This window comes from Vanessa tameamea, chromosome 29 (genome assembly GCF_037043105.1).
Source record: "Vanessa tameamea isolate UH-Manoa-2023 chromosome 29, ilVanTame1 primary haplotype, whole genome shotgun sequence".
Classification (NCBI taxonomy): Eukaryota; Metazoa; Arthropoda; class Insecta; order Lepidoptera; family Nymphalidae; genus Vanessa; species Vanessa tameamea.
This window is the reverse complement of record NC_087337.1, coordinates 907239-920000: the sequence shown is the minus strand read 5'-3', so window position 1 is coordinate 920000 and position 12762 is coordinate 907239. Positions and strand designations below refer to the sequence as shown.

At 39.4% G+C, this 12762-nt stretch overlaps 3 protein-coding genes across 3 annotated transcripts in view; all 3 read right to left on the bottom strand.

Annotated features, from left to right (window-relative positions):
* The window catches only part of LOC135194276 (uncharacterized), a 19165-nt gene extending 12695 nt beyond the window's left edge, over positions 1-6470 (bottom strand). Inside the window, exons 1-7 of the mRNA XM_064219585.1 lie at positions 6204-6470; positions 5017-5160; positions 3788-3973; positions 3226-3396; positions 2515-2631; positions 1513-1620; positions 628-718 (exon numbers count right to left, since the gene is read on the bottom strand). Coding sequence (XP_064075655.1) covers positions 628-718; positions 1513-1620; positions 2515-2631; positions 3226-3396; positions 3788-3973; positions 5017-5160; positions 6204-6308 — 922 coding nt within the window. The 5' untranslated portion in view covers positions 6309-6470. The remainder of the gene's footprint in view (positions 1-627; positions 719-1512; positions 1621-2514; positions 2632-3225; positions 3397-3787; positions 3974-5016; positions 5161-6203) is intronic.
* LOC113400639 (grpE protein homolog, mitochondrial) overlaps positions 1-12762 on the bottom strand; it is a 275541-nt gene that overhangs the window by 32024 nt on the left and 230755 nt on the right. The gene's annotated exons all lie outside the window — the stretch shown is intronic.
* On the bottom strand, positions 6687-12212 carry LOC113399232 (uncharacterized). Its single transcript, XM_064219584.1, has 6 exons — positions 12039-12212; positions 11510-11679; positions 10497-10656; positions 8862-8956; positions 7760-7895; positions 6687-6931 (listed from the first exon to the last, which is right to left on the bottom strand). Exons 1-6 carry the CDS (start codon positions 12157-12159, stop codon positions 6687-6689), a joined length of 927 nt encoding a protein of 308 aa, XP_064075654.1. The 5' UTR covers positions 12160-12212.

The following is a 12762-nucleotide window of genomic DNA, read 5'->3' as shown; positions in this document are numbered from 1 at the left end:
AGTCCGACACGCCTGCGGCCAAGAGAACGACACACGTCCACAGCGACAAATCTCGCCGTCTTTTGTTGGCGCTCCGTGCACAGTCGGCGGCGGCCGAGTGACGCTCACTATAAACTCATTCGGGCCCCCTTTCTCATTTTTTATGATAAAAGCGTGGAAAAGTTACACCGTCAACATCAACATCACTGAGCACTTAAAATTAATATCCGACTCGGGTAACATACAAAGTGATACGTCTTTAAAGGTGTAAACAACATACTTGTTGACTTTCAAGCTGGATATATAACTTTGTAACATATTCCCTTGCCGGTTCCTCTCGGTAGAATCTAAATTCAAAACCGGCGGTAGCTTCACTAAATATAGTATCTAAAATGGGATATTTACCATGTTTTTTATTTTTATTTGGTGGAGCTCGATATTTCGACGTTATCTACGAATGTCTGAACTGTTCTCGTGAACGAGACATTCGTAGATAATGTAAATGTAAATATCCCGTTTTAGATACTATTAGTAATAAAAATAACCATGTTAATTTAAAAATTTCACTAAATATAGTTCTGTAAAGTGATCCAAAATTGCTTGTAAAAGCCTACTTGAATAAAGTATATTTTGATCCTCGTGTCTCACCTAGGAACATAACTACATCTCTATATAAAACCCGCCCGTCTTTCATCCGTCTGTCGATCCGTCTCGATCTCTTTTCAACTCGACGAATTATCTGAAACAGAAACATTTCAAACTGATTGTGTGTGTCTCAGTGATTTGACGATTTAAACTATCAAACTATTTATTAACGTAACGTAAAAATCTCTCATTTTGAAAATGGTTAACAACCCCATTCACATTTTTTTTACATTAGCAGCCTGTAAATTTCCCACTGCTGGGCTAAGGCCTCCTCTCCCTTTGAGGAGAAGGTTTGGAGCGTATTCCACCACGCTGCTCCAATGCGGTTTGGTGGAATACACATGTGGCAGAATTTCGTTGAAATTAGACACATGTAGGTTTCCTCATGATGTTTTCCTTCACCGCCGAGCACGAGATGAATTATAAACACAAATTAAGCACATGAAAATTCAGCGGTGCCTGCCTGGGTTTGAACCCGAAATCATCGATTAAGATGCACGCGTTCTAACCACTGGGCCGTCTCGGCTCGTCCCCGTTCTAACGTTGCTTAAATACATGATAGAATCTTACCCAAAAACATTTTTCACGCTTTGTTAACCTTGGGCCCCTTAAAGGTAACTGCATTATGTATATAACGCACGCCTGTGCTGTACTCTGTGCTTATTTGATCGCACACGTCGCGAATGATATGATCGCTGGGCTCTTTCAAATAACGAAAATATATTTAATGTTATTGTATGAAATGAGGGTTTCTTGCGCCGGTTCCTCTCGGGTCCGAGGTGTTAATTTCCGAACCGATGGTAGACTTTTGACCAGCGATAAGCAAGTATAACGCTTCTGTATTGAATGAAGGCTTTCCGCTTTAACTTAAGACTTCAAACGACTTACTTCAATCACTCTTGTGTCGCCAGATCCTTTTCTCTGTAAAACTTCCTCCAATACAACCAGAGCTCTGCTCAAAGTAGACGCAGCCACCACGTTACTTGTAAATATCATCTGAAAGACATTTTTTGATAAGATATAAATATATAAAGTGTAAAACGGGACCCAATCACTAAGATTCCACTCTCTGTCCATCTGTCACATATGTTGTCGCTACGATTTTTGAAGCGGGCAACATTAAAAAAAAAAAGAAAACATTGGCGGGAAATTTAAGCTCTCTTCTGGATACGCTAGAACCGGGAACATTGTTATAACATTATCTTACATTACTGTATTGTTTTACTTTAATTCTTAACTTAACCAATAAAGAAATATCTTATTAATTAATTTCGAGAGTGATACATACAACTTATATAAATACACCGTACAAAGAACTAGCAGCAGTTAATTAACAAATAACTAAGCCGTTATAGTTGGACAGTTGAAATTTTCACAGACGATGTATTTCTATTACTAAAACAAAGAAACAGAATAAAATAAATATTAAAAGTGGCTCCCATACAACGAACATGATTTTTTTTTGCAGTTTTTGTAGATAATCAAGGTACGGAACCCTTCGTGCGCGAGTCCAGCCCGCACACGGCCGGTTTTTTCACCCTCAATAGCATTTCCACCACCAACAATAATAATAATAACCTTATAATAACAACTCATTTTAACTTAAACTAAGTCGGCTATACAGTACGCGTTGAAAAACGCCGACATCTTTTAAATTTACATCCAAAGAGTGTTTTAAGCTGAAGAAGCTGAGCTGACATTAAGTTTAGGCTTCATGGTGATGAAGGGACGAGCCGTCGCAACCAGAACTCAGGCACAGGCCCGACAGCTCCACGTACGCACGGAAGCGCTGACCACTGGCAAATTACAAACCTCGCAAGGAAAACCCAATAACATTTTTTTATAGGCTCGACCAAGTATTTGAACCCGGGACTCCTCTAAAATACATACCTCGAGAGCAATGATCAACTCTGTATCGCAGTACGGGCTATTATCTAACACTTCAATGAGCGCCAGCGAGCATTGTAACTTCTCGTCGTCTTCTGGACACTGTTCTATTGAAATATTCTGAAATGAAATATCGATTCGTTGTGAAAATTTAACTGCGGTAGGGCTTTGTGTATACCCGTCTGGGTAGCTAACAGGAACTCATCAGATATTCTACCGGCAAACAGCAATAGTTAGTATTGTTCTCCCAATGTTGGTGGCGCATGTAACAAATGGTTATTATTCCTTACAGCGCCAATGTCTATGGGCAGTGGTGACCACATACCATCAGGTGGCCATTTGTCAGTCCGCCTATCATAACAAAACAAAAAAAAAACACTAATGGGGTATATTCTTCTCTCATTAGAGAAGATCAGGATCTCGTTCCACAATATAGAACGGTACATATTAAATTCGTTGTGTCTGACCGGCTTCGAACCTGTAATCCTCGATTAATGTGTGTATTCGAAGCCGGGTTATCTCGGCTCATCTTTGTTTGTACCTCAGTGCTTTCTGAATATTCTGAAATAATTTCACTGACGAATATTTCAGCACTTGCTATAGGGTTGTCGTAACCCACATTTAAAAATTAAAAAACAATTATGGCCTCTTGACCAATCCCAATAAAAATCACAATCAGGAATGAGTATATATGTAGAGAATATAAGCACGTACCTCGTAACAGAACCCAGAACACACAGCACACACAATAGCAGCACACACGGCACGCGCACACGTGCGCGACGCCGCACACAGCGCACGCGCGAGACGTGCGTGCGCACGCGGATGTGACCGCAGCACTAGCACCAGCACTGACAGCTGTGACGTCACCCTCGGCGGTATCTCCTGTAAATAGACATAAACATTAACATGAGTAACATTAATTAATATTTTTTGGTATTTAATACATAATATATATTGTCCCTTATATCAATAGTTAATTTAGAATATCGACTAACTTTATGAAAATGAGCCGAGATGGCCCAGTGGTTAGAACGCGTACATCTTAACCGATGATTGCGGGTTCAAGCACCAATTAATTTCAATGAGCTTATTTTGTGTTTATAATACAATACATCTCGTGCTTGGCGAAGGAGAATATTGTGAGGAAACCTGCATGTGTCTAATTTCATTCATCAAACCGCATTGGAGCAGCGTGATAAAATATGCTCCTAGCCTGAGGGAGACGAGACATTAGCCCAGCAGTGGGAAACTTACAGACTGTACATGTACTCACTTCACCGCCTAAGCCCTCCATCACTCCCAAAAAGTATTCCATCACATCATCAACAATATACGGCGCGTATTCCATCACTAAGTTATCCGTCTTATCGTTAGAGTCGAACAAGTCGCGCCACAGCTGCATGTATTGTTGTTGGGAGGCTGCACGGCACGTCTCTGATATCAGAAACATAACTGTTGCCTGTGAAAAGTTATAGCGTTAACATTTTAAAGTCGTAAAAACTAATTTAAATAATATAATCAGTGCTGGAAGGTATTCCGGCGCAGTTGGCGCCAGTGAGTCCTGCACAGAACCCCCCCCCCCCATACGCATTTATACTGTGTAACTACAGGCACACGGGACTTAACATAGGTCTCAATGTCGATGTGATTGGCGTTCTAAGAGATAGTTCGCATTTATCACAGTGCCAATGTTTAATGGCAGCAGTAACCACTAACATTCAGGGCAATTTGCCAGTCCGGGTACCCATGACATGACAAAAACATTATACAGTTCGTTTCCATAATATCATCATCATCATCATCCTCCTCTTGCCCTTCTCCCAATCGGGGTTCGGATTCGGGGTCGGCGCAGTATTCCCCCGTACTTATCTGTCTGACGTCATCTCACAAGTAACATTCTTTGCCATAACGTCTCACACAATCCATCCATCGTGTCTTCGGTCGTCCGCCTCCTCTATATCCATCCACGTCCACGCTCAAGACCTCCTTCACAACAAAGTATTTAATTCCCTAATAAAACATAAAATAAAAAACATAATCAGCCTGTAAATTTCCCACTGCTGGGCTAAGGCCTCCTCTCCCGTTGAGGAGAAGGTATGGAGCATATTCCACCACGCTGCTCCAATGCGGGTTGGTGGAATACACATGTGGCAGAATTTCGTTGAAATTAGACACATGCAGGTTTCCTCACGATGTTTTCCTTCACCGCCGAGCACGAGATAAACAAATTAAGCGCATGTAAACTCAGTGGTGCCTGCCTGGGTTTGAACCCGAAATCATCGGTTAAGATGCACGCGTTCTAACCACTGGGCCATCTCGGCTCTTTTTTTTCCCTAATAAATAATTAAAATTAAAAAAAAAAGATACTCTTCAAATTTGTGCATGTGTCGAAAGAAATTCTGACACATACGTACACAGCCAACAAAGTATGATTCCTAGGCGGTTCTCGTTAGAATCTATGACGATTCAAATGTGCTTTTATGAGCCTCCTTGAATACTCACATATCTAACCTCCTTATTCGCTTGTAAGATTGAATGTATTATGACTTCTTTGCGTTTCAATTCTATGAACTTGTCGTAGAACATAATGGCTGTTTGTAGGAGACGATCACTGTAGAGAATGTTTGACTGGACACACCATGAAACCTGAAACATATTAATTACAACGCTTACTAACAGCCAATAATTAGAAAACATTAATTAAGATTCATAAAATCAAATCATTCGTAAAGGACTACATTAATAAATAAATAAAGCATATTATTCGATACAAGATTATACAGATGATAAAAAAGCGTGGAGTTAATGCTTGTTGACTTCCAGGCAGGAGACATAACATACATATATAATTGTATTTAACTAACATAACTTTGCATTTTAAATGTTTAAAAAGAGTAAGTACTGAGTTTCTTGCCGGTTCTTCTCGGTAGAATCTACATTCGGAAACGGTGGTAGTTTAACTTAATATAGTTTGTAAAATGACAATTTAAAAGTGCTTGTAAAAGCCTACTTGAATAAATAATACTTTGAATTTGATTTTTACAATCACTTTTAACTGTCATTACGCAAATGACAGTTGTGGGGGGTAGGTAGGTATAAAAAACTAGTATGTCCTTCTTTGGGTTCGAACTCGGGACCCAGGAGTGGCGTATCCGTGAAAACCGCTGTACACACTACTCGACCACGGAGGTCGTCAAAATAATATTGGCAATAAAATGTCTACATATTCAATACAGCGACTTCAACATATTGATAATCTATTTATTTATTTGATATATGTATATTTTATGGTAACTGGGCCGAGATGGCCAATTGGTTAGAACGCGTGCATCTTAACCGATGATTTCGGGTTCAAACCCAGGCAGGCACCACTGAATTTACATGTGCTTAATGTGTTTATAATTCATCTCGTGCTCGGCGGTGAAGGAAAACATCGTGAGGAAACCTGCATGTGTCTAATTTCAACGAAATTCTGCCACATGTGTATTCCACCAACCCGCATTGGAGCGGCGTGTTGGAATATGCTCCATACCTTCTCCTCAACGGGAGAGGAGGCCTTAGCCCAGCAGTGGGAAATTTACAGGCTGATTATGATTATGTCTATATATTCAATACAGCGACTTCAACATATTGAAAATCTATTTATATATTTGATGTATTTATATTTTATGGTTTATATGAATACTTACAGATTCACAGGACTCATAATTTATGTTCCCACGTCTTATGTCGAACTCCAACGCTTGTATGTCAATGTATTCGTTCAAATCCCCGAAACCCTTGCTCCTGTGCATGTCCGTCAACACGAACAGCGCTGTGATTTTTTCGTAATAGTTATCCGATTTCGTAAGTGGTTCGATTTCAGTGGTGATAATTTTCTGAAATTAAAATCGTGTTCGAAATTATCGCTAACGGTCGACGATCTCGTGCTATCTCACTCGCACACTAATCGCTGTCGCACTTACGTTTATAAAAAAAAAAAAAAGTTCGAGATTCTATATTTGAATATGCATTTCGAGTTTGTTAATTCGTATTGTTATAGTCAAAATAAGTCATCGCAAAAAGCAAAAATTTACATGATGACGCGAGATGGATAAATTAATACAAACACTTAGATAACTAGATAGGACATCATTTTTAATTTGGTCACCAACTTTTTTATGTTTATTTCATTATAGACACGCTTCATACGACGGAACGTCCAAGGGACCCGGACATATATATCTATCGGACGTAACCTGCAACAGAGCGTCGTCCGCCACGAGCGCGGCGGCGGCGTGCAGCGCCCGCAGCGCCGGCCCCGCGCGCCCGCGCCCCGCGCCCCGCAGCCGCGCGCGCACGGCGCCGCGCACGCGCGCGCACGCGCACACGCGCTCGCGGAACAGCCGCGCGTGGCGCTGCAGCAGCGACAGCACCGCTGCGGGCAGGCGGACGGTAATCGATACTCTCCTCAAATTGTCCTCACTTGCACTAGCACCTGATATGACTCCGACCAGGAAATTGCATACCAACTCAGACGACCACTGGGTCACGAGTACGACCCTGACCTTTCAGGCCTGAAAGATTTCCGCGATAACTAAAGCTACCGCTAACGAGGAAAAGCTCGAGTAAAGAGGAAATCTACGAAAACCAGGCTCGGCCTGACCCTTACACCGATCGAGAAGAACCACTCTCTGACTATGCTGTTGATGTTAACGAAACTATACCGCGATTCAGAAATGTACCAGCGCCATCTATTGGCCGTATGTCGAATTACAATTTACCAAACTAACACGATACGACATTTATGAATCGAAACTGCGAAATTATTATTAAATTAGACACAAAATACTAGTATTGTTTCTAAACTGATAATAAACATAATACGAAAACCAAGTCACGCAAAATTTGTCTTCTAACCTCAAGAAATTGTTTTAACGATGATGGGTCTAACACTGAGCTCATTCTTTTATTATTAAATAGGCAGGCGGACGGACAAATGGGTTACACTATGGTAAGTGGTCACCACCATCCATAGACATTGCCATTATAACAAATATTAAGCATTCCTTACATCGCCAATGCACCAATCATTTTGGGTACTGTTCTCCCTCGTCCCTGTAGTTACACTAACAGACTCACCCTTCAAACTGGAACATAGCATCGCTGTTTGACGGTAGTATACATGAAGGGTGGTACCTAACCAGACGGGTTCACACGATACCCTACCACCAAACAATACATTCAAGGATCAACGTATACTAACTTGTCTCACATCTCGGCAGATCGAGGAAGCCGACGAGCTTGTCGTAGAATGTATTAAGTTCCATCGTCGGCAATTCCATCTCGAAATACTTGAAGAGTCCCATTATACCTTCAAGCACTGCTTTTATGACGGTCACCTGGAAAATATCACAAAAGTATTTAATATGGGAAATATAATCAGCCTGTAAATTTCCCACTGCTGGGCCTCCTCTCCCGTTGAGGAGAAGGTATGGAGCATATCCGACCACGCTGCTCCAATGCGGGTTGGTGGAATACACATGTGGCAGAATTTCGTTGAAATTAGACACATGCAGGTTTCGTCACGATGTTTTCCTTCACCGCCGAGCACGAGATGAATTATAAATACAAATTAAGCACGTGAAAATTCAGTGGTGCCTGCCTTGGTTTGAACCCGAGATCATCGGTTAAGATGCACGCGTTCTAACCACTGGGCCATCTCGAGATGGCCCAGTGGTTAGAACGCGTGATTAATATAGAATAGATATGGATGAATATAAATAGATATGGGAAATAATCTACAATAATTAATTCCAATCGAAGCATCATCGGCGACACCAAGAATTTAACGAGTGCAGTTTCACTCGCGTTGTTTGCTTTCATACTTTTCCCCCGCATAACGGGCCGGGGAGGGGGGGGGTGTTATGTGGGACTCAATGGCGCCAACTGCGCTCGAAAACCGACTAAGAGATAGCTAATTTACTTTTTTAGAAATTTATTTTATTGGAAAAATATCCTATTGGTCACTTTTCAATATAAGAAAATCCAAGTTTATAAAGGCGGACTAAGGTATACTGATGGAGTTTTCAGTCACAGCGGCTAATCTCATTAGAGACCAGTGGACTACGCACTTTATTATAGGACAAGTATGTGCGCCACACAGCAGTACTAAGTATTCTTGTGACGGTTTCCAGAGTGAATGAGCCAGTATAACAACCGGGACAAGAGACCAAACATCTTCGTTCCTAAGGTTAGTGACGCATTGTCGATGTAAGGAATGGTCAATATTTCTTACAGCGCCATTGTCTCTAGTCAGTGGTGACCAGGTGGCCCTTTTACGTAACTATATAATAAAAAAAACTCACTGTGTGTTTGTTCGAATCCAGTAAGTTGAGGAACACTCTCCATATATTTGTCATTTGCGCTTCGACCACATCCGGGTGGTGTTCACATATTGCACCTGGAAGTAACACGTTTATCTTTTAGGTGGTAGGGCCGTCTGGCTACCGCTCACTAATCTTTTTTTTTTTAAATGTGCAACTTCGTTCACAATTACTAACAGTATCTAAAATGTCTTGTTCATTCGTAGATAACGTCGAAATATCGAGCTCCACCAAATAAAAATAAAAAACATGGTAAATATCCCGTTTTAGATACTGTTAGTAATAAAAATAACCATGTTAATTTAAAATCTTATATTCGTTCACGATGTCTTGCGTCAACCTATACGCTGAAGTTCATGAATATCTGAAATACGTTCGTTCTTTTTTTTTTTTTTATTGAACAACACGTACATTACTCCGATTCCAATGTAAGTAGCAAAAGCACTTGTGTTATGGAAATCAGAAGTAACGACGCTACCACAAACACCCAGACCCGAGACAACATAGAAAACTAATGAACTTTTTCTACATCGACTCGGCCGGGAATCGAACCCGGGACCTCGGAGTGGCGTACCCATGAAAACCGGTGTACACACTACTCGACCACGGAGGTCGTCATAATATTATATCTATCCCCAAACAGCAAATTTAGCACTAGTCGTCGTCGGCTTCGCTTTTTAATGGTCGGCAGGTATAACAACATAAAAAGTAGTATGGTCTATGGTTTCATCAAATTCGCTTCAGTGTTTTAGAAGTGAAAAAGCAATAGACAGATAGATTTACTTTTTCATTTATAATATAAGTATGGACTGATGTCCGGTTCGAAAGGTGTCACTCACTCAGAGTGTAACTCCAGGCACAAGGGACATAACATCTCAGTTCCCAAGGTTGATGACGCATTGACTTCGAATGGATGGTTAAAATACAATACAAATATATATTGGAGGTTACTTTATTCAAGAACATCCCAATATTGTTGTTGAAAAAGGGTAACAACTGAGTTTCTTGCCGGTTCTTCTCGGTAGCATCTGCATTACGAACCGGTGGTAGCTTCACTTAGTATAGTTTCTTAAATGACGATTCAAAAGTGCTTGTATGAGCCTACTTGAATAAAGTATATTTTGATTTTGAAGTAATTCAAAAATATGGCTCCTAATGCTCAATACGAATAGTTACATATAAACATTATAAGAACTGATGGTCAGGTTTTCCCCAACAAAATATGTTTCGATTTTGTTGGAAGGGCTGTGTTGAGAAGACACAGGAGTTAACACACGTGAATCAGATAAAAACCGGAAATACCGACACAGCATATAATCAGAGCCGAATTTAAAGGGCCTGCTACAGACGAGTTGAGGTCCTGGAGCAGTGGAGGTCCTATTTATTACTTTACAAATGAATTTGATAATTTAATTTCTGTCAGTCAGATTTATAAACAATACGTTTATCTTTGTATATGGTGGAGGCCCTAGAGCAGTTGCCCAGTTTACTTTCGGTTAAATCTGCTTACAATTATCGTTTAAATGAATACTGCATAGTGGTCACGTATATCGAATGATGACCGTTGGAGCAGAGCAGTCCTAGCTCGGTCAGATACCTAATTTACCAAAATCTTACCAATTAACACCGCAAGTGGCGCTTTACATGTGGTAGCCATTTCGAGGGCGATCAAATGTTGGTTCAAATCCCTGGCCCCCAATGGCGACCGGGTGACCACACTTGTGAGACATGACAGAGCCTGTTGTCGAGTTTGAGCGTCATATGGTAAGAGGCAGAGCTGAAACGGAAAGTGCATTAAGCATTGAACAAAATCATTGACTTATTGGTCATATTTATGCAAATAGAGGAGTCTACTCACTCCACACACCGTCCCAAGATCGTGCCCGTAATTTGTCAGAAGAAGCAAAAATTTTGGACGAAAAAAATTATGTGTAGTGAGCCGAGCCCTTAAAGCAAAACTAAAAGTTATTGGGTTTTACACTCCCATGCCTCGGAGAAAAAAAAAAAAAATCGTAGATCATGCTCCATATGACGTATTCGCCTCCCCACTGGATTATGGGAGGTAATAATATGCCACCTGTGTTCATGGACGCAAATGAGTACCATAGTATGCCTTAGCCTCACCACCAGTACCACCACTCTTTGTATTTAGTTTCCAAACCCTGCCGAGATGGCCCAGTGGTTAGAACGCGTGCATCTTAACCGATGATTTCGGGTTCAAACCCAGGCAGGCACCACTGAGTTTTCGTGTGCTTAATTTGTGTTTATAATTCATCTCGTGCTCGGCGGTGAAGGAAAACATCGTGAGGAAACCTACATGTGTCTAATTTCAACGAAATTCTGCCACATGTGTATTCCACCAACCCGCATTGGAGCAGCGTGGTGGAATATGCTCCGTACCTTCTCCTCAACGGGAGAGGAGGCCTTAGCCCAGCAGTGGGAAATTTACAGGCTGATTATGTTATGTTATTCCAAACTCCATTTCTTTTCATTTCGAGGTGCTCCTGAACTTCATTGTTGGTGATCTACCACGGTACCCTTGCAATAGACAAATAGCCCTCAGGATCTTTTTCTGTTGTTTTATGTAACTTATATAAATAAATAAATTACAACAAGATTGTTTAACTTACCGTGACAATGTCTTCATAATATATAACAGCACTATCATATTTAGTGACAATGTCACCGATTAATTTAAACGAGTTTATTGTAAATTTGCTCCAATCATTATTGAGACGTTGTTCAGACACTTTATTTAAGAGATTTATAGGTTGCCGGAAAAGAGTTGAGAGAAACCATTCTGAAAAAAAATTAATGTCTTATTTAATTTCTATGTTAATATTTCTTAAATCATCAATGTGTATGGGTGGTCGTAGCCACTTACTATTAGACTTACTATCATTGCCCATATAACTATCATAAAATTAAAAAAAAAACCATGAGAAAAATGTCTTTCAGTATATCTGTAACTATATTTTTATTACCTCATCAAAATTATAATTACTTTATTATTGTATTATAAATGGGAAAAACTGCAACTGGATCAAAAGTTTTAGTTAAAAAAAGTAGCGATACTTTTCAAATTCTTGTATAGAAAAGTTTTCGACAAAGATTGTATTTTGAAAGCTTTAGTAAATAAACTGAAAATACAGCAAATACCTGTCTCAAATGAAGCTAAATCTTCAAGAAGAACAATCTCAGCACTCTTCAAAACTTTCGTAATGTTTTTGGGATCGCTACTTTCCTGATAACTTTTTACAACCGACTCCCATTCATCCATTATGTACTAAAAAACTTATTTACAAATAAATTTTAACTTTGATTTAAAATTAAAAAGAGTTTCTTTTAATTTGAATCTATTTTGATATATATTGACATTGAAGAATGATTAGAATGAACACTGACTCCAGAAATTGACGTTTAAAATAAATTTTTGTTTCGCGGGTATTAAAATGACAGACGTTGTAAACATAAGCTCAAAATTTACTTTTAAAATAAGAAAAAAATACTTATGATCTATTACTTTCTGATCTTACATTACTACTACATAATATTATATTTGTTAAATATATTTAATTCTGTAATAAAAGTCTTAACATTTATTAAGAAATTACCTAATGAATTAGTATAAGTTTAATAAAATATTCCATGTTCTTTTTGCAAGATCAAGATACCTACAAACGATGGTTTTAGGTGCTAATGAACAATTAATATTGAATTAATATTACAGTTAAAAACATGCTTCGGTTATATATATTGTATTGAAAATTTTAATGTATTCAAATAGCTTACTTAAAGTTTTTTGTATACTGTACTGTATATAATCGTTTGACGACTCATTACTAAAACAAAAAATACGTTTTGATTATGCATAAAACATTTT